General features: G+C 36.2%; 1 protein-coding gene across 1 annotated transcript; it reads right to left on the reverse strand.

Moving 5' to 3' along the window:
- Positions 1-8,130: 8,130 nt before the first annotated feature.
- On the reverse strand, positions 8,131-14,357 carry LOC149792859 (uncharacterized). The gene is made up of 3 exons (XM_089966645.1): positions 14,190-14,357; positions 10,522-10,888; positions 8,131-9,493 (listed from the first exon to the last, which is right to left on the reverse strand). The coding sequence occupies exons 1-3, from the start codon at positions 14,242-14,244 to the stop codon at positions 8,392-8,394; spliced, it is 1,524 nt and encodes a 507-aa protein (XP_089822771.1). The 5' UTR covers positions 14,245-14,357; the 3' UTR covers positions 8,131-8,391.
- Between the last annotated feature and the right edge of the window lie 9,249 nt (positions 14,358-23,606).

Raw genomic sequence — 23,606 nt, forward strand, 5'->3', positions numbered from 1 at the left:
TAGATTACGATGGCATTTTAATTTCCTCCAGCATGCATGACAAACGCGCGAGGACTATTATTAGTAATTGTCTGGAGAATAAACGGTATTTATTTAGAATAAAATTGATTGTCGAACACTATGACATTAAGGATGGTCCAACATGTATTATACATGATCAGCTTGAACAAGATAAACAGTCTAGACGACGGAGTAATGTTGTCAAAGTGGACAAAAATTCTAAACCAGGCTGACTGGTATTAACTGACCAGTGTTGTTTACCCATTCAACCGTTTGAACAATCATGATATTAATGCTCTTCAATCGATGAGAACAGGTATCTTAAATTGCGTGGCTTAGAGAGTAACAGAGCATTTTATGAACTAGAGACGAGTAAATGGACATACAGAATCATGAATAAAAAATAAATGACTGGGAGGAGTTTCTCATCAACGGAGCAAAATTTGATGACGTCCCAGTGTTGAAGAAATATTGAGGCTTAAAATAGTAGTAACAGAATAACCAACAATATTTTCAGTCATATATTATAGTAACGGAGCCCCAATACTGATTGTAGAAAAAAAATGTCCACTAGAAAGAACAATCAGATTTTATAATGGATTCTTTTAACATAGGTAGATCGCGCATGGACCTTGTGAAATCATTTATCGACAGCGATTTCGTCGAAGACGCTACTGTTAGCTTAGCCAACAACCGTTGGGGTCATTATAGAATAAAGTGTGAACAAATGCGTAATTATTCTGAATCAGATGATGTCAAACCACCTGCTGTGTATTACTGCAACAATATATTATCACAGCCGTCGCTGAGTCTATCTGTGTATGATCCAATCGCAAGACATTGATTAGTTTATCTTGATAGTCCTGATGATTCTGGTAAAACAAACATTGCGATAAATTTATTCAGAAATTCAGATACGTTTGTGTTAACTCCAGCAAAACGGCTTGCCAGGCGGATGTTACGTCATCCACGTATCACATCTTCTTTCGATGGTGTGGTGATGCGTGGACTTTCACGCGGATGGGTGAGAAATATATTCCTAAAATCATCATTTGGGACGAAATATGCACGGTCTCAATAAACACATTAAAAATCTTTCTCGACTGGCTCTCTACGAAAAAACACGGCAATAATGTGTGGCCATCAAGGACAACCTCTTCCATTTACAGGAGAATCGCCACACATCTGGCTAAAACATTACACCGACGCTTATGAGGAAATGTTGTACGACCAACGATATATCGATGAATCGCTACGTGAGCTGAAAATGCTAATTAGTCTTCAGCCGGACAGGATTCAGTGTGAGATAATGTACAGTGTAATATCTGTAACGTCCATGCTGAAGTTTTGGAACCTATGGTACCCTAATTATCTGATAGTTGTATCACGAAAAAAAAACGTCTGCGATTCGCTTCAACATCGGCTATTTGAGCTTCACCGGAAAGATTTCCAGCGCTGCCGGTTCATCTGTGTTATCGTCTAGCGGATAAACGTAGACAACATATTCCAATCACGATTCAAGGAACGGATACACTGCAAAAGGTCGTGTTTAATGATATCGCTGAAGTTCCCTCAGAGGTTGTTGAGCAGACTCTAGCGGCGACAAAGTCGTTGCCATCGTTCTGGACTCTAGGATATGCAATAATAATTCATTCTTCGCAGGGCTGACAATCTCAGATACCAATATCCTGCTTGTCTAAGATCGCATCGAACGGTCAAATTTAGTATATTTGGCAGCATTGGGAGTTTTAAAAAAAATATCTAAACTGCACAGAATTGTCAATGAGATTTCCAAGGTTGCTTACGAAATTAGTTGGTTATGTGTGAGAAGACAAAACAAAAAAAACAAACTCCAGTTTGATCTTGATCTTGAATTTATCATGACGCTGAAACAACGACAAAATAATCACTGCGCCTGCTGTAGCATCGCCGGCGCGGGATGTGTTTCTTTACTATTGCATCGATGGCTTTCAAAGCGATTTCACGCATGATTTCGTTGTTTAACGCGGTTATCACGTGAGATAGTGTCGCAACCTTTTCACGAGATTTATCCTTACTCATTAATTCTTGGGCGTACTGATATCCTAACAATCGATCTGCAAGTGTTCGATTAAGTCGTTCAACGATTGCCTTATCACGATGTATCGTTGTGTGTCCACGTCTGATTTAAACGTTATGCTGTTGCATCAACGTCGTTACTACACCAATAAATTCTTTGCCAGGATCAACTAGTAACAATCGTGGCCAGCGCAGGCCGCCAGATGGCCGGGATCCACATGCATAAATTCGCTCAAACGCGGCTGAAACTTCAGCTGCTGTTTTAGTAGACAGAGGTTCCGCTTCTTTGTATCTACTTCCAGCATCGATGACCGTCAGCGCATATTTGTATGTGTGCCCTTTACGTGATGTGCCAGTGACGTCATGTGGTAAAAGTAATATATCTGCCTGATGAACTTTGTTGGGTTGGCTGACATCAAACCTTCCATGCTGAATGATTTTCGGCTGCGGCAGATAAATTTGACATATTGCCTGTCGTGACAACCAAACTGTGGCAACAGCACGTGTGACGTCCGCTGCATCGGCGAGTTTACTAATTGCTGCTGTGCCTGTCTAGTATCCTCTTGGACTATAATAAATCGACTCCATTATTATTAATTAATGGACAATTAGTTGCTTCTACGGCTAACATACCACTCATCAAACCGATCTTATCAACCGCTTCCCGAGTGATTCTTATATCTTTTTTATCGACTTCAACGTGTGAAACAACTTTACTTCCGCGATATACTGAGTATGGCAGAGCTTTTATTTTAAACGCGATATACTGAGTATGGCATACTTGACCAAATTCGCCTGGTTTTGGTGGAATTTTTTCGTCTAGTCTAATATCAAGTCAGGTTCCAGGATCATACTAATTATATCCCGGAAGATGTTTTCCCCCTGGGTACTTAGCCTATGATGCAATGGTAATTTTCCAAGTGTAGCAGCAATGTCACCGCCAGTGCTTGTGTCGGCTCTCACAAACTTATATTTTGTATGCCTCATTGTAAACACTTACCTGTAAGTGCTCGCCTGTTGTTTTTCATCGTTGTTTCTTTAAACCCGGTTGTATCTGTGACCGTCTTGCATCGAACACAATAAAAGCTCATGATTATAAGTAAATGCTAATCGTACAATATGAACGTAATTGACTTTTCAGCGACACGCGAGCAAGCGCGTCAAGCATCATCCAGTGTTACCAAATTATATTAGAGCCATTATAATGTGTCCGTCCGGGTCTGGCAAAACTCAGTTGTTGCTCAACCTGATCATGAGGTGGTTCAATGGGAAAAACGTTATTTAGAAACACCATCCGTAGATGACCAACAATGGTATAATGTTCTTAAGGAATTTAATGAAAATGCAAAGAATGATGGTAATAATGTTATTGAAAATATCACTGACATCGATGATGCACCGTCCGTCGAGGATCTTGATGTAATGGGGTGACACCAATGATCTTGTGGTTTACGATAATGTCATGCTTGTCAAACAAACCCAGCCATAATATTTTGAAGAGCCAGGCATAAAAACGCAGATGTCATTGACATTAAACAGCGGTGCACTCAGATTCCCAAAGTGATCAGAGATAACTATATTTTTTTGGTTGTCTTTAACGGTGTTGATACATATACATTACAAAATTTTCATCAGACCTGGTGCCCAAGCGACATGGACATAAATAAGTTTAGAAATTTTTTTTCACCTGCTCTAAAACCCCACATGATTTATTTCAATCAGCTTGCACGATCCAGCACCACAATATCGAATTGTCTAGGTAAAATATTCGGTTGACCCCTGCTGCAAGCAAATAATGTACTGGTTTATTTTTAAATTATATATAACGACTTTCTGTAATATGCCTTGCGTTCAGTTATGAACATAACCACTGTGTCAGTAACATAACCTCTGTGTCAGTAACATAACATGCCAATTTTACCTGTGTTTACAAAGACCAAATAACTACATGCATAACACACTAAAACGCTATTGAAATCGGCTATCTGTTTTGAATCAATGACAACATTAGTGTCTAGGCAGGCTTATAGTAAGCACTTATTAAAACGACCTGCTACATGTACCGCACAGATCGTCTGCTTATAAATTCCCTCCGTAGGAAATTCCGCACGTGTGAGGTTATATCTTCTTCTTCTTCTGTCTGTAAGAAATTATAAATTCTCTATGTGTGAAGAATTATATATGGTGTGTGTATGTATATGAAAAATGGCTGGGCGTGCCTATAACTGATCACATAACCTCACAGTGCACTTATTTATAACTGATTACATGACCTCACAGGTGCACTTATTTATAACTGATTACATGACCTCACAGGTGCACTTATTTATAACTGATTACATGACCTCACAGGTGCACTTATTTATAACTGATTACATGACCTCACAGGTGCACTTATTTATAACTGATTACATGACCTCACAGGTGCACTTATTTATAACTGATTACATGACCTCACAGGTGCACGTATTTATAACTGATTAGATGAACTCACAGTGCACTCATACTGATAATTCTCTGTTTGTTACGGTAACAGAACTATAATTATAACAGAGTTATACATTTTGTTACATCTGTCCTCTCTTAATATATATCTTCCAACAGGATCTCCTGCAAGTGATGCGATGGTAGAAGGATTGGAGAGGACGACACTATTCGTTCCATGGTCGGCTTGTGAAACATACTTCAGGTTCGAATCTACGTGACATACAACATTTGTCGACGTTGGGCTCAAACGTCAACCGGATATGTACTGATTATTAATAATTCCAAAATTATATAAGATCAGTACGTATCCTGTTGACCGTAGAGCGCGTGGTGGACAGCCCTCTGAATTGTTTTCTACACTAATAAATTTATGCGTTTAATGAATTTATTGCATTTATCGCATTTAATGCATTTATAATTTATTGCATTTAATGCAATAAACCAAATACGTTAAAAATAATATGGCATTCAAAGCGTTGGTATAAAGCAATTTGATATACCAGTACTACAGGTGTATCAAATTGTGATCTGCCCATGGGGCAATAATACGCATACATAAATAATCTTGGAACTGTATGCTGTTCATTCTATTCCTCTCATTAATCATTAGTGAGATATAAAAATGAATATAAAAAGTAATAATAATTCCCGTTTTCTAAATGAGTTTAACATGGTATACAATTTTATCTCAATGCCTTCTTTTTCCGTTTTCCCCTCCTCTCTTATGCACGCACGGGACAAAATAGGTATAAATCTGAAGTGAGAGATAAAAATTGGGCTGGATAAAAACCTTGAAACTGAAATTGCACCAAGTAACCTACAATATAATTCTTCATAATGGTATGTTTACACTTCCCTTGGGACCTCTCTAATGTGTTTAAATAATCAATGATACAAAGTTGGAAGTTGATATCAAGGTGTATTTTACTGTTGTGACTAGTCGAAGTTACATTTTAATTTCTCTTCAAATTATTTGGATTCTTAGAGATTCATTTTCCCTGGGAATATTAAAGTGCTTATACAGAATTATCGGACAAAGACATTTATTGCAATTATTTCATGTGGTACAACGAAGAACTGGTTACAGTATACTTCATCACCTTCCATTTTCTCGATCTTGAATTCATTAGAACATTTTATTAATAGGTCTTCTAAACAAATTTTATTCTTGAATTATTCTTGAATTATTTTTGGAATTGATCCTTAAAATCGTAGGTTTTGCTTCCCATTTATACCTTCTTATTTTTTAAGGGACGAATATTTTTTGCTAGATTTTACAAAGCTTGTTGTCTTCACTCTTTTCTTGCTACTGTTTATGATACACTAAACACGTACTAAATAAAAATGGGGTTGCTCGTCATTGGATAGAAGTATTTTGGCTAAATATTTCAGCAAACTTTCTTTATTTATATTTGAATTCCCATAGCTTTTGAAATTTTTAAAAATCCCAAGTATTATTGTTTTAAATGTTGAAAATTGAAATAAGCAAAATTCTATTCCTTGCTGTTGTAATGTAACTTTGTTTACTGGATTTGATATTGTCTAGAACAGAGTTTAGGTCTGGCTGATTTTTATTTTTTATTTTTGACGTAAACAACTAATAATAGAAACACTTTATCTTGTTTCAGACCTTGATTCAGACCCAGTGATAGTTTTAGTAAACAACATTTTATATTTTTCATTGTTTCTCAGAGTAAGATTCATTCAGCGGAATCAAGGCTATACTTGGAGTGTGTGATATGAAACGTGTTTATTTTTACAAACTTAAAAATTTTCTATAAGGTTGACCCTCATCCGAGAATCAGTTTTGCGTCTTAGTTGGACTTATTACTGGTATAATGAGAAAGAATAGTCAGCAGTGCCTTAACACTTGAAAGTTATGTTGTGACCAGTTTGGGCTAATTATACGATTTCAAGTGATTATTTTCCCTGGAAATACTAGAGCTCGAAATTAATTCTTGGACAAGGAAATTTATCGAAATTTATACAGAATTCAAAAACTGGACTAATATTTTATGTAATTCAACAATAGACTATTAACACTGCAGCACTTCGCAGGTTACAAAAGACGTCATCGTCTTCCATTTTGGATTTCACCCGGATTCGAACTCAGTTTCATTCAGGACTTTTTATTGCTAGGACTTCTATTTTTTCTAATTCTTGGATTATTTTTTTGATTTGAGTCGTAAAACCGTAAGTTCAGTTTTCTGATTTTTTACTTGATAGTCTAGGGAAATAAATTATTTGTTAGATTTTACATAGCTTGTTGCCTTCACTTTTTTTCCTGTTACTTTCTGTAAGAGCCTAGACTCTAATACGTATGTTGATGCAAGTGATGTAGGAGAGGGTGGGGTATCGATCCAAGAAGACAAGAATGATGTAGATCATCATTTTGCTATTGATCTAAAATATTGAAGAAGCACCAGAGAAATTATTCTACAATCGAGAAAGAATGTTTGATAGTGGCTTTGCTTTTCTCTGAAGTGAATATTAGTTCAGCTCCATCTCCGATTATTGTATTCACTGATCACAAGCCCCAGGTTTCGTGCACAGCGATACTTACTGTTTGAGCGGACAAAGCACTATGAGGTATAAATCCCTGGTCATTCAGATAGGGTGTTTATAGTTTCGATCTAGAATTGTTAAACGAACCTATAAAGTCTCAACCTAGTTTTATTCGAAAATCACGCAAAGACCGCAGCTGTGACGCAAAATGACAAGCGACACCTATCGGTCCATATATAAAGGTGGTCTTTATGTTCATGTTTAGATTTATAATTTCCATTTGTTATCTTATGGTACAAGGGCACTTGAGTGTTTTTATTACTGTTTAGCGACTTATAAAGGAATCAAGCCTCTGTACTAAAATTATTTCGTTAAAAACGAAAACCGTGACTTGTCAATGGTTTGCTAAAATATTTTTTCATATATCCCTTAATTGTGTCTGTAATGCTGATACACATGTAAGCAATGACTATCAACAAAGCGTATTTAGAAGGGTTGCAAGTGGATAACATTGAAATAATATTGGGAAGATTCGTTTTGTAAAAGTATGAAGTTCGATTTCATTTCATTATTTTCAGAACTTTGAATGTATGCTTCATGAATATAAACCAACCTGTTGTAACCAGGAGTGCGTTGACGTGCCGTTAAATCCTATACATGTATTACATACATACATACATACATACATACATACATACATACATACGCACGCACGCACGCACACACAGACATACATACATACATACATACATACATACATACATACATACGTACATACATACATATAAATCGGTTTGAATTTATCGACTCTATGCCAAGAGAAACACATTGACAAATGCTAGAAAAGGGTCCGGTTTATTAGTAATGTGGTTTAATTGAGGGATATTGTAGCGGTTTCCATGACGGGTCACTGCATAATACAGGTGGCCTCTTAAAGTCCGTTTAACTGCTGTTAACTTTTGCAGCATAACTGTTGAAGATTGATTTTTATTCCATAACTGGAATGAATCTCTACATGTAGACATGTATTAACAAAGAAGGGGACAAACGAATTTGTATCAATTGATTCTAGCAAAACTCTTGGGTGGTACAGAACATTTAATTACAAACATTTTCTTAAGTACAAAATACAATCTTAACAGTGTGTCCGTGGCTTTGATATTAATTTTGATGGATTGATAAGCATCATTTGAACTTTCATAACTAGGCAGGTATGACCAAGAAGAATGAGGAAATATCGAAGAAGACATTATGTCAGATGGTATAGGCATGACAATGAATGCGCATGCGTGTTCTTGTCGTATAATTATAATTTCGAATATTGATGTAACTTAAGGATTTTTACTCGTTGACAAACCAGTCAACACCCATGATTTCATCAGAGTGTCCTCGATCCACGTGTTCTCCGACTGTCCAACGCGACATATCCACTCGTCCGGTGGTGGATACTATTGTAAACCACCAGTAAGGGTTGGCCTGAAATTCCACTTCAGAGCTTCCTATGTTTGCCGCACTAACCGACCGTACATGCATGGCACCTACATTCCCATCACTGTTTACCGCTAAATTGTCAGCTTGCATGACAATAGCCTCATTCGGACGATCCTTCACATATAGTCGATACCTCACTTCTGCTCCTTCCCTCACTGCATTTGCCAGCTCAACTTTGTTCCCAAATGTCAAGAAACCCTGTAAATCCGTACCATACACCTTCCGCCATTTGCGTGTATCGATGTACCAGGACATTTCTTCAGCAGCGATAGTGTTGCCTCTATTAGTATTTTCACCGACGTTGTAGCGAACGGTCCTGACAGATCCAGTTGTGCTTAGTTCTTGCCAGTACCAGTATACATTTTCCTGAAAAGAAGTTATGCTTAACTTGGACACATGACTTAACACCTGTGCGTTCACATGTCCAGCTCTTACGTTGATTTGGTCAGCTTCAATAGAGTAGCCTCCCCTTACAATTCTAACCCTATGGCCGCCTAAAACAGCGGATACAAGGAGTTCGAGCGATCCGTCTGCAAGTGTTCCATTTTCTTTATGTTGATACGCCAGCATCCAGCAAGGATCTGAAAACCAGTCAACAGGCTCCTTTAGTAGAGTGTCTCCTCTACTGCTGTGATCTCCTATACTCCATCTAGTGATGTCCACGTGACCACCAGTTGACCAAATGGTAAACCACCAATAGGAATCAGGCTGAAACTCGAAATGGTTACCAGATTTTTGTTGACTAACGTGCCACAAGCTCTGGGCTGCGACGGTGCCGTTGTTGATAGATATATCCAAATTGTCAATGCCAAAAGCGTATCCAAGGCGGCGGTCAACTGCTCTGATGTCGAACCCAGACCTCACTGCATTGGCTAGGGTTAGAACATTACCAGATATTACTGTGCCGTCCTCAGTATTTGACAGGTCAGGATCCTGGCTGCATCCAAGTTTTCTGATGATGGAGATGAAAATAATTTAACAAATTAAATACGAGGTTAAGATATTATAAACCTGGGTTTCGGACTGTCTAAAATAGTACAGTCTCTCCGAAGACTATAGATGTATTAACTTGAACCCTAACAGGTTGCTTGTGAAGCCTCTATTTGTATCAACTTCGCGACCTAGAACCTTTTTGAAGCATGTCTATGTATTAACTTGTAGCAAGAACTTGACTTACTTTTGTTTTTCTGATGCTTCGACTTATGTCAATCAATCTAAGGGTTGTATAACTTATTCATTTTTAATAAATATTGACCAATTAATTTTAAAATTAAAGTCAAATGAAAAACCATATATAACTAATTGTCTATCTTACTTTAAATCCGTGAAAATAGGAAATAAAGTGTAGAAACAAATATCAAATACGACGTTTAAAACTCTATATGTTGAAATACATTTAAGGAACCAAACATTAAATGTCACGTTTATATGACAGTGGGAAAGGAAACTATGACTACTTTTAGGGATTGTTGTTTTATTTATAAAGGTGACTGTCTAATTATATGTGTCAAAATTATATTTTAAACATGGAATGAAGACTTTAAAATCCTGACCAAAGTCGATTTGAACCTGGAAAAGATATTATAATTTTCATGGGCAATGCAATAGTTCTATCAATGCTTGTAGTATCCAGTTGGTTTTTAAAGATCAGGTCTTGCTAGAATGCAACGCAAACATGTCAACAAGCTTTAACTTGTTAGATGCATACATACATACATACATGCATACATACATGCATACATAGATAGATACATACATACATACATACATACATACATACATACATACATACATACATACATACATAAATACATACATACATAAATACATACATACATGCATACATACATACATACATACGTACGTACGTACGTCCGTGCGTGCGTCCGTGCGTGCGTGCGTGCGTGCATGCATGCATACATGCATGCATGCATACATACATACATACATACATACATACATACATACATACATACATACCTAATAAACCACTGCATTCCAAGGCTGTACTTTGTTTCAGGCTCGTGTTGTACCTGTTTGTGTTCCCCTACCAGCCATCTTGACGCATGAGCATTTCCAGTGCTACAAAGGTTTAGGAAATACCAGTAAGCATTGGTTTGGAAGCGGTCATAAGCAGCTTTGCTGATATGAAAAACAGCCTGTCCACATATATTATTAGAGATGGCATGAAGATTCTGAAGGCTTGTCAGATAACCCCATTCTGGAACATACACTCGCACCTGCGCTCCACCGAGAACTGCTTTCACAAGGTCCTCTTTACTTCCTGTGACAGTCGAGCCAGATGCATCATTTTCAAGTATTTTCCGCCATTTCGTATTGCAAGACTCTGAAGAGAATTTAAATACACTTTTATAGTTCTTTCAGTCTCCATATGACGTAATCGGTATGATATTTTAAAAAATTCACGAGCTAATGTATAAAGCATTTACGTTGCACAAAGCGATCGTGCAGAATCCAAAATGAAAAGTGCGTAAGAAAAGTAAGATCCGGTAACAATAAGTCTTCATGATTGTTTGTCACATTACTATATTAAACTAGTTTTATTAAGGTCTTTGGAACCGGACAGAGAGGGGAAATGAAATTATTTCTTTCAAAATTGTATGCAATGCGAATAATTTTATATCCCGTATTATACCTTATACATTTTATAATATTGACTAGGATAGTCGAAGAAAATGTTTATTAAGATTTTGTTTGATTCGACGAGGTCAGATTAGGTTTCGGAAACTCAGTTACAGGAAACGAAAAAGAAAATGTTTTTCATTTAGAAAGCAAGTCTTAACGCCGAATGCTAATCTTTGTTATATCCAGGTGGAGATGATACCGGAATGCAAGTCAAACCCCGGTGATAAATGGACTCGCACGAGCCTTGCAAAAGCGAGAGAGAGAGAGAGATACAGAGAGAGAGACAGACAGACAGACAGACAGACAGACAGAGAGTGAGAGAGAGAGAGAGTGATTTGGAGTATTAACTATTTTTCAGTCATATCATTACGATGTCTGCAGTATCACAGTTTATAGCGATGTCTAGCACTAGGGCATCATGCCGCAGACATGTAGCATGATGTCTCACTCATACACATTATCCTGACACCAGGCGGACCAGTCCTAACACTAACCTCGTAATGCTGAGCGCCAAGCTAAGAAGCTGTTAGTACCATTTTTGTAATTCTTTGGTATGACTCGGCCGGGGATCGAACCCACGACCTTCCGCATCCGAGGCGGACGCACTAACCACCAGGCCACCGGAGCAGTGAGAGAGAGAAAGAGAGAGAGAGAACCAAAAATTGACGAATAAATAAATGGAAGAATAAAGGAATAGTAGATTGATTTGATGAACACAGGAATGGATGTCTATCGGATCTATGGATCGTATTTAAGCTACAGGTCATAAAACAAACTATGTTAATTCCAGATGTAGTTGAATCCTTACGACCAAGTTTATCTTTATTTGATACTAATTCAACATTAAACCATTATACACTCTTTTCACAGTTTGCTTTTAATACAAGCTACTTTTACACTTTCTTATTACAGGAAGACTAATGATGATATCAAGCTTACATTATTATTACTTTGTATGTTTTTAAGAGTGTACTGTACATACGGCCGACTAAATGCCCAGAACGGACTTACATACATACGGACTAACCCTAACCCTAACCCTAAACCCTAACGCTAACCCTATCCCACTACAATACTTGGGTCATAGTTTTACACTTACATTAAACCGTCTGTGTGCCTAAGAGTTTTCATTAAAGTTGGATGCTAAAGTCTGAATTATTTTGTCTCAACACCGGATAGTTCTACCACATATTAAGAACCTTATTCTGCCTTTGAGTAAAGGTATCAAATGAAAATTGAAATTAATGAATTGTGAGCGCTTTTCCGACCTGATGCTAAAATAAATTTGATATATGAAAATCTTGAAATCACCTCATATCGGCTATAAAACTTGAGAATCTGATATACAAAGACACGTGTCTAATAATGTTTGGCAGCTTAATATCAATATTACAAATGATGCACACTCTGTATTTCTTTATTAAAATTTTGTCACCACAGTCAAAAAGTGTTTCCCTTATGACGAGATCTACACTAACAAAACAAAACAATGACATGTTTACGTTTGATGAACATTGTGACTTATAAGATGGGTTTAAACTGACATCCCATAAAACGCAAATAGATCGCATGATATAACTTGAACATTTTTGTAATGATAACGATTTCATTTAAATTATTTTAAGTTAATTAAATCATATGTTTCTTCTCTGTTTATTAATATTTATATTTTGTTTATCTAATTGCATATATTTATATTTATCTACTGTTGCTCTTAATGATTTCTTTGGTCGTAACTATTATTAAATATGTCAATTTTATATGTGGACCAATACTGGCGTTCCCTCACACACACACACACACACACACACACACACACACACACACACACACACTCACTCACACAGACAGACAGATAGATAGATAGATAGAAAGATAGATAGATAGATAGATAGACAGACAGGCAGACAGATAGACAGACGCACATACATACATACATACATACATACATACATACATGCATACATACATACATCACACATACATACATACTACATACGTATGTACATACATACATGCATACATACATACATACATACATACATACATACATACATACATACATACATACATGGAAACATTATTTTAGCCATATTTCAACTATAATTGTGTACTGTTTTCTACAGTTAACATAAGGTTGCCAGATAAAGATTTGTCAGTCATAAGAGCAAAAGGGAGTGTATATAGGATTTGATATGTAAGATTAGAATATTTGTAGAATAAAGCATTTTGCATTCTCAGTTTCACCACTTGAGTAATACTTAATATTAGATACCTGATTCGTATTTTCTGTTTAAATCGTAATTTAAGCTACTACAATTTGTTCTTTGTCTAGCAAACATTATCTGAGAAATTATGTCACTACTGTAGTAGTAACATGGAGAAGTAATATGGAGTAACTTAATCTGTAGTAATTACTGTAGTAGTAACATGGAGTAGTAACATGGAGTAACTTAATCGGTAGTAACTACTGTAGTAGTAACATGGAACAGTAACATGAAGTAACTTAATCGGTAGTAACTACTGTGGTAGTAACATGGCGTAGTAACATGGAGTAACTTAATCTTTAGTAATGAGTAGGTCTCATGTTCTGTAAATAATGGTCGAATCAAGCCTTTACAACATCTTTTGGATTTATCATATCCATTGTGTACTAATTATATTAGGCCTCCAATATGATATCCTGTTTATGGGGCTATCTGAAGTACATGGTGACTACTTTTGCCCGTTTATGAAGAATAAATATCAATATTATTGTCACATCAAAATGGAGAGATAGAGATGGATTGTTATGGTTATGTGTGCGTGTGTGTGTTTGCAGGAGTGTGTGTGTGCATGTGTGTGTGCAAATATGCCTGTGCGTTTGTGTGTGTTTTTGCAGGAGAGGGGTCGGTGGTCTGTAGGCTGGGGCCTTACTTACCTCTTCCTAATAAGACATAGGTGTTTACAAGTTCCAGATATATTTTGTTAGCATGAAGAATCAATATTTTGAAAGGTCTCACCTGTTAGAGACGTGGTTACGACGAAGAGCACAACTGCAACGTAGAATAACTCCATTTTGTATGAAAAACAAAATTGCTATGTCGCAGTTTACAAGTATCTTTAGAGCGAATGCTCCAGATTGTTTGAGGGTTTTTTTTTTTTCTACTGCGCATTAGATTGTTTAAGCAAGTACATTTTAAATTTCCGTCTCAAGTTTGACCTCATTTGTGCCACACCTGCTTACCGTAATTGATGACTCAGTCGATGATGTAAACAAGTTGTGTGTGTTCTATCAGCTTTAACGATCAACATAAGACCAACAAGACAAAGAATTATCCCATGGGAAGAGAAACACGTGCAAATTAGTTTAACGAGATTATATCACATGATGATGATGATGATGATGATGATGATGTGTGTGTGTGTGTGTGTGTGTGTGTGTGTGTGATTTGGATTTTTAACATAGCTTAAACAATTTTTCCGTCATATCGCTACGATGTCTGTAGTGTGACAGTTTACAGTGATGTCTAGCACTGGGGCATCATGCCGCAGACATGTAGCATGATGTCCCACCCAGTCACGTTATCATGACACCAGGCCGACTAGTCCTAACACTAACCTCATAATGCCGAAGCAGTTGTTAGTACTATTTTGTATACGTCTTTGGTATTACCGTCCGGGGTTCGAACCTGCGACCTGCCGCATCAAGGCGAACGCTCTAACAACTAGGCCACCGAAGCGGATCTCACCAAGGAGATGAACCTTATAATATATCAAGTAATTGGGTTTTAGAAACGATAGTTTCAGTTTATTTATATATTCAGTGATGACGTAAGCACGTCAATATCACATAAAGTGTTTATATGTAAATAGATTTGCTCCGAAATAACAGATGATATAAACGATGTTTACAGTCTGTTGGGTAAAGTACACGACTTAATAAACATTTTAGGTTGTATACCACAATTATCGGTACAGTAGTGTAGGTGTGGAACATGAATACGTTTGTGAATAAGTACGCAAGTAAATCAGTAGATATATTCAGGGCCGGCGCTACCATATAGGCAAACTAGGCAGCCGCCTAGGGCGCTGATTTCAGGGGGCGCATTTTTAATTTTTTTTAATTGCTTATAAATTTTGAAATTGATATTTTCCGGGGGGGGGGGGGGGTGCGCCAGAATCTAACCTTGCCTAGGGCGCCAGATAGTCTGGCCGGGTCTCGCGCCGGCCCTGGATATATTGACACAGAAGCAATGGAGAAGTTATGTGAAAAATCGCAAGATCTTTAACTCAACTGTATTAAGCTTGAAATTGTTACATTTGCTGGACTTTTTAGCCGCATATGCATTCTTAACTTGGCCACGGGTGCCACATACAACCTGCGCCTTTAATAGTTTTATATCGTGCATAAAATGTTAAATACATATAAGATGTTTAGTGAGTGTTAAGACAAATACATGTTCATTTTACCCATCCAAATCGTAATGTTCAGACACTTTAACCATGAAATATTTAAATTTTCTTAAGGCGGTCACTCATTAATGTGTGTCTCGTATGTGGTTACAAATCGTAAAAGTCTTCCATTATTTCACCTTTTAGTAGTTCCTTATTTCAGGGTGTTTAATTATACCTTAAAACAGGATATATGTGCCAGGTAAAGCTTCTGTGTTTATTTATTATGTGGTACTTGACAATTGTCAGTCCACATGATTAATCTTTCCGGGTCCGTTCGTGATTATTATGGTGATAAACATTTCGAGCGTCCAAAAGCTAGCAACCAACTCATGCACTTATTTCTTACAGATATATGCTACTCGTGATTTATTTTATCTACTCTGTTGTTATTAGAAAAGACTACAAACAAACACAATGTATTAGCCCTTGTTTTGTTTATAGATTTGTTGTGTTTCTTTTCTTCCTTACTCAGAGACGTTCGAGGCAAGATGTTATAAACACATTTGCATTGAATGTATTGACGAAATTGTACCTTTTATTTTTTTAATTTTTTATTTTTTATTTTTTATTTTTATTTTAGGGGTAGTAGCATCTGAGTCAGTGTAAATTAGAATGACCCTTTCTAAGACTTAGTATGGCCTTCGCTTTGACGTCAGCGTAGGCATTAACTTTCGCACATGTAAAAGCGAAAAATACATTAATGAACTGTTTATGTTTATTATCTCAAACTTTTACTTATTGATATTAATTATATATCACAAAAGATGTAACTTTTTTAATGACTTTATTTATATATGTGTTTAAAAGTTATACGGCAAAACCACTCTCTTCTCTTTTTAATTTCTTTCTGTATAATAAACCATGTGTAAAGGATCTGCCGACGATAAATAAATGCTTATGAAGAGGCAACATGTGTGATTTTTTTTTTTTTTTTTTTTTTTTTTTTGTAGAGGCGGACTGTATACCCAAAGATTGCAGCCTGGTTTTCCATATTGCAGAGGGGAACTGTGTACATAAAGATTTTATTCTGGTTTCTAGTTTATATAGGTCAATATAAAATAACTTTCAGCATCCGCAACAAGTCAAAGTCGTGTAAAGTTTTACATAGACAACGGTCTGTCTGTTTTATTTGTTTGTCTTGTCTATGTTTTGTATTTGCCTTTGAAAAAGACTCCTTAAGAGTGGAAAGCACTTAGGCTTACAGATCTAAGATAATTTGTCTTGTCCATTCTCGAATCGTTTCAGATATACAAAAAGAATTGTGACATAACCGGCAGATGAGACCTTGCCGAACCTAAATTATCATCCTGTCCTTAGCCACTAGTGGCCCAGTGGTTTAAGTAACTTGCCTTTACAGATCACTCTCATCTCACATTTTTTTTGCATGGGTTCGAGCCTAACGTGGGTGTGTAAGACAGTTTGACTGTAGCCTCCCTTGGGTCGGTGGTTTTCCCTTTGTTTTCTTGTGTTCCTCCTCCACAAAATATATTGCCTGATATGTACTGAAACATGGTGTTAAAGGCACATATCCCTTCCTGTCAGCCACTTTTTGACATATACAATGTATGGATCCTTTCTTTTTTATATCAGATAGTTCTCCAGAATTAAGGTAAGCAATATAGAACTAAGACAGTTGAGATATTAATACGAATCCAATGTATTTGGTCCAGTGAGCTCTTGGAAGTCATCATTTTATCAATTTATAAAGAATACAGGTCAATAGAATCAGGCATTGGTTCTAGAACTATGTTTTGAAAAAAAAGCTATTTGATACATTCATTTTCAGTATTTTGTGTTTATTTATTTAATTGTAAATTTAATGACTTGGAAACTTAAGTCTATCCATTTTGAATATCAAGTTCTACTGGATTTATTTGCTTAAAACGTCCCAGGGTGTCCTTTTCTCCCCTCCCACGGCCCGACCGCACCCCCGCAAATGGTCCCTAATTTTGCAATGTATGCTATGTGCGGATGTACTATCGTATGTGAGTGTATATATACAGACATGCCGTTTTTGTTTTGAAACTGACAAACCTGTTCAGGTTTGTTTTACTTGCATTTATGTCAGACTAACAGTGTGCCAGTCACCCATCCCACCTCCTACTACTACACACACACACACACACACACACACACACACAGAGGGTCAAGAGGTATTGTGAGTCACGGACGTGAACCGCAAGGAAGCAGAAAAAAATAAATATTGCTAAAAATGTTTAACAGGATGAAAATATGAGTTTGGCAGATATTCAGACCTACCCGAATATATCACATTTTGTTACATCTGATATGATTAAAGAAGGTACTTAACAAAATATCTTAAAAAAATGAAATTCTCCATTCTTACCACGTCAGTGAAATACAAATAGATGTTTCTGTCCAGATACCGATCTAAGATATTTTATCTGATGTATTCTCAGATCGTATCAGATGTACTTTTGGAGTAGTTTGTCATGAGCAGGCAATTCAAGGATACCGTCTGGGTTCAATTAATCTGGATGAAAATGACAGAAGCTTACTAGTGTTAATGGTAGTGCACGATATGATGGTCAAGGTGGGATCAGTTTCTCCTGGGATCCACCAAGCGGGTGTTTCACATCGCAGTGAAATTGTATTTATTTTAAATATTTTATGTTGTGTTTGTTTTATTATGTATTTTCAGGAAAAGAGGAATTTTTTGTTTTTAAAAATCTGCAGTGCTTACAGTCATCTTAATATGGCCTGAGCGATGGTAGTACGTATGCATAAAAATAGGATGCTATTTAATGTACAGTCGGACATTCTTCATATAGAAAATGCTAGGTTGGAAATTGGTGGTGTAGAACGCACTTTACAGCAAACAATACGATGAGGTAGGGGTAGAACGATAAACACAAAACCGTATTGCTATATATTGCGATATACCCAACCATACAGGTATGGCAGTGCAGTAACACTCAATGAAAACAATAACATAATTAGTAAAACAATTGCTACTTGCAAAACAAAACATCTCTAAGTGAGGTTACCTTGTAAGATTTCAAATGGTAGTCAAATTAACATATAATTCACATAAAAATGAAACAAGTCTTCAAATACCGAAAAGATGTCGAATTCATTGATGTATGTACATTCCAGTCATATTATACAAAACTAAATTATTTTCTAGGGAGTGATATATCTACGTACATAGACTCTTGAATAATGGTCATTTAGTGACATTACGAGCAGGACATAAATATGTGAGGCAAAGTGAAGGTTATAAATTATTATTTATGGCGGGAAAAATATCCCCTGGTCTTGACTTTCCACCACCCAATTAAACTTTGTCCAAATAATGTTACTGTGCATCTCGTATTACATTCTCTTGCAATCTCGTGTAAAACGCGCATCCAGCGTAAATAAGAAAATACAGTTCTTGAATTAAATTTGAATAATTTTGCGGTATACAGAGATTTCTTGGAAGAAATAAGACTGTGGAAAATAGAGGTACAGAAAACCGTATTTTGGCATGTATTGCCAGAATAACAAACCGTAATATGTTGTTGTTGTTGTAGTGGGGTTTAACGCCATTTTTCAGCACACGATAGGCTATGCATGGCGGCCAGTATTAATGGTAGAGGAAGAACCCTGGAAAACCCTGGGATGAACCACCGACCCACGAGAAGCTACTGGCATGCTTTCTCACATATCCACATTGGCCGAATCCTAGACTCGAACCCACGCAGACAGAGGTGAGATTGCAGTGGTCCGTAACGGACAGCGCTTTAGACCACTCGGCCACTCGGGGCCCCAAACCGTAATATACCAGTATACCGGTCTATCGTTGCACCCCTATCATGAAGTAAACTTGTGTTACACAATATTTGCATCTTCATCGTTAAAAGTTTAAAAAAGCAATGTCTCATGATCAGCAAATCATAGGCTCAAAATGAAATATAATCATGCCGTACGTAACTTGTAGTGTGATTGTGAACATGATGTCTTTAAAGCTAAAGTGTTGAGATGATGTGTCTTGAAATTAGTTGTTTGATTTTTCCTTTGTAAAACGATATTGGAATCCCCGATGTTAATTACTAGTTTGAATATTCAGTTCAATAAGTTATTTTTCCTGCTGGTATGAAATGCATTTCGTGGCTATGTCTACTTTTATCCAACATTTGTACATGTAATAAGTTGCACCTTCTGTGGTACTTTTGTATGACTCAATTCAGCTCTGACGTAACAACATACTAAACTTTTCGAGTACCTGCCTTTAGAGTCAGACATTTTTTTCCTGCACCAAAATCACATATTTTCTCGTAATTTGGTCATTACTTATTCAAACTATCTGCTAAAGAATAAAATATATTACGACAAAAGGTATGATAATATGTACACCTATTTATAAATATAAAACTGGTGACAACAGGTATAAATAAGCGTTGACTATTTATATTTATTTGCAAAATACAATTATTGCATGCTACTAGCTTTATTTAGTGGTATAATTGTTTACAAAATCAAAGTCCATATGTGGTGACTATTACGATTTTGCTTTTCATCGCAATAAAGAAAATGAAATTATTAGTGGTCACATTGTTTATTAAGTGGAGAGAAGAAAGAGGGAATAAGGGGAAACAATTCAAGTTACGGGAATCGAACCTAACAAGTTTATGTCTGTAGGTATACAATATACCTTTGGATCACAAAATCATTTTATGCTATATGGATCTTTATATGATCTATAATTGTACTCTGTAGCCGTCACTAAGATTTTTATTTCTGGTAAATATTTCTGATGCTCAGAAAGTTATATCCGATATGGCTTAGTACTTGTTTGCAAATCTGAAATAAATATTTTTTCACGATTCCTTTCCTCACTAACCTTTCCAGTTCTAAACAAAATGAATGTGGACTAACCACTAGAGAATTAAGCCACTAGTTACCGTACTATCGTTACATCGCATGGCGTATTTTTGTTTTTTGCAGAGACAGATGAACTTTATATTTAATTTTGACTATTTATGTTGGCATTGCAAATTGAACTTCACAGATTCTTGAATAAGTGACGGACATGCTGTAGGTCTAACTGGTTCCATGTGACAACTGTTTAAGACCTTCCATACTCTAGCGTCTACATGTATGTGAATCTGTTTCTATAACTGTACTTTCTTTTGCCAACAAATTCCAAGTGAATGAACAACAGGCGTGCCATATGGTATCGCGGTACCAATTGTTTTTCCATATACCTCAGTGCTAATGTTTTGTGTAATAAATATACTTTCTGTCCTACTTGGGCATGCATGTCACACACTGTCATATAGAACAATGCTAGATTGTCAATTTGACAATGACATAACCAGGTACTCCATTGCATTTAAGAGAGATAACTCTACTGGAACTAGACAGGGGTAAGAGTTATCTAGTCACAACAAGCACATTTTCAGCCATGTGTACCATATTTTATAAAAATCATAAAAAATACAAAATATGATCTAGATAGAAATTAACACAAATACACATGTTGCCAAGAGGCTCAACTTATTTTTTAAGCCAAACAGAAAGTACAACTCTTACATAATGCACCAATCACAGCTAGTGTTGTTCTTTAATTCTGAATACAATGTTCCCTACACATTAAGCTCCGCCCACCTGGACTTGCGCAATTGGTACCGTTATACCATATTACGTACTAGTATAAAGAATATTGGTATAGAGGTAAATTTGTCCTTAATACAAGTTGAATGCAAATCTCTGATAAACGAAACTGATTTGACTGTATCGCCATAAAACAAATCGTCTGCAAATCGATACCTCCTGGAATTATATAAACTGTGAAAAGTTTCCATAATATATAAAGAATATGTGTATCTGATAAAGTAAAACTCCATTTAGTTTCATACTTTACGCAATTTAGAGCATACTAATTGTGATATCAAATTTACGTACCTTGCAAACTGTTGCTCGATAAAAGCGTAGCTGTTAGTATGTATTGCAATGTATGATGTTTTGAAAATATGCAGAAGGTCCGGTATACAAAAAATTTGCAAATTCGGTTTTATATACATTTCTTGCCATGTTTTAAATACATTTTGTTTAAAAAGTAAATCTTTTTGAAAGCTTCATGCTGCTTCATGACTGCGAGAATAGTTTAATTTGTATAAATACATTGCAATCGACTGCATGTTTCACATTTTCAGCATTCCACAACTCGCGCGAGGATACCGATGACGTCTTCGCAAACGATAAATATAAAAAATTAACTTATTCTTAGAGACAAAGGTATGTCTATATAAACTACATAAAACTTTTTTTTTTTAAAAACGAAAATAAATTTTGGACCTTTTCTGAGGCCATTACAAATCTCTAGAATCTCTGATCCTTTTGAAACAAATAAATAAAATGCTGATTAGGTTTTCATCATTTGTCACTTGGTTACGTGACCAAAATGGTTTAGAAATAAAAAAAAGTTATGGTAAATGTTGTGGAGGGATACGGTTTGTATTGTACAACATTTTCATAAGTAAATCCTTGCGTGATAAGTTTGACGTAATTATGTTGTAAACTAATAGACAAAAGAATGTAAGTTACCCCCCCCCCCCAAAAAAAAAAAAAACTCATGTGCATCGTTGATATGGCATAAAAAAAACTACGTGTGAAATCACTTTGGATCAGAATAAACAGTACTGATGATTACAGAAGCTAAACGATCGTTATCGAATCAGTTATCAAATCAGTTATCAAATCAGTTATCGGTACGCGGTTCTGTGGGGCAAGTAAACATTAACAAATCAGAGTGTATGTATTTAAGATGGAATTAATCGTGGCGTATTTGTATTACTCTTGGGAACTATTAGATTGCAGATGACATTTCAATTCATTTACTAAGTGTATGTAAAGCATAGATTTTTAGGCAAACCAAAATGTGTTTCCGGTCAGCCGACCGTCCCTGTTTCTCATTGCCCACCTTAGTAATTGTTTCCCCAATGGTTAAAAAAAATCACAAAATGCATTAAATATATATAATGTTTAAAAGAAATGACCTTCTTACCCAATTTGTAAAATCAGTGCAATAGAGAACACAAATTTTTGGGGCCTTGTAGGTCTATAATAGGACTAGCTCTTGACAGTCCGTGATCTAACAAAACGAAGATGTCTCTAAAACAGTGTTGTAGATCATGAACGCGTGAAATTGTTGTGGCTCGTGAACGCGTGAAATTGTTGTGGCTCGTGAACGCGTGAAATTGTTGTGGCTCGTGAACACGTGAAATTGTTGTGGCTCGTGAACACGTGAAATTGTTGTGGCTCGTGAACACGTGAAATTGTTGTGGCTCGTGAACACGTGAAATTGTTGTGGCTCGTGAACACGTGAAATTGTTGTGGCTCGTGAACACGTGAAATTGTTGTGGCTCGTGAACACAATTTAATAAGCGATACTAAACCTCTTAAGCAATTATGATCCGTTAAAGTGGTCACGTGTTCAGCTGAGAACATGCGCAATTCATAGCTGTTTCAAATAAAGCAACTAAGCTACCGACACATGATTAGAACAAAGTACGTATCTTTTCTTGCCAGCGAATTTTATTCATAAGATTTAGTTCCTTTAAGCACGACTTTGTAATGTCTTTAGCCATCTCTTCTGTATTTTGATTTCAACTTGAACATATTCGTCAGGAATTTTGCGTTTCCTCATAATGTTATGTTGATTCTCCCTTTAAACTGGTTGCTTTAGCGCGAACATTTCTATATGCTTACTTTGTTCTGCCATGTAGCTCTCATAACACGTGATCAGACTTTGAAGAAGTATTTGTAGTTATTAAGTTTGCTAACAAATCTAGTGTTTAAAATCTCGCAACTGCTCTATGTACATTTTTTTTTATATTATTCTGATCCTAAAGTGCATTACTGAAATATTAATATACTACCTATAACGTAGTTTGAAATTTCTCCCATATTTGGAAATTATACAGATAGGAGAATACACAGACCTGAATTTGCAGCTTTCACAAAAACTAAAGATA

The sequence above is a fragment of the Sinohyriopsis cumingii genome, chromosome 8 (assembly GCF_028554795.1).
Source record: "Sinohyriopsis cumingii isolate HCF-2022 chromosome 8, ASM2855479v2, whole genome shotgun sequence".
Taxonomy (NCBI): domain Eukaryota; kingdom Metazoa; phylum Mollusca; class Bivalvia; order Unionida; family Unionidae; genus Sinohyriopsis; species Sinohyriopsis cumingii.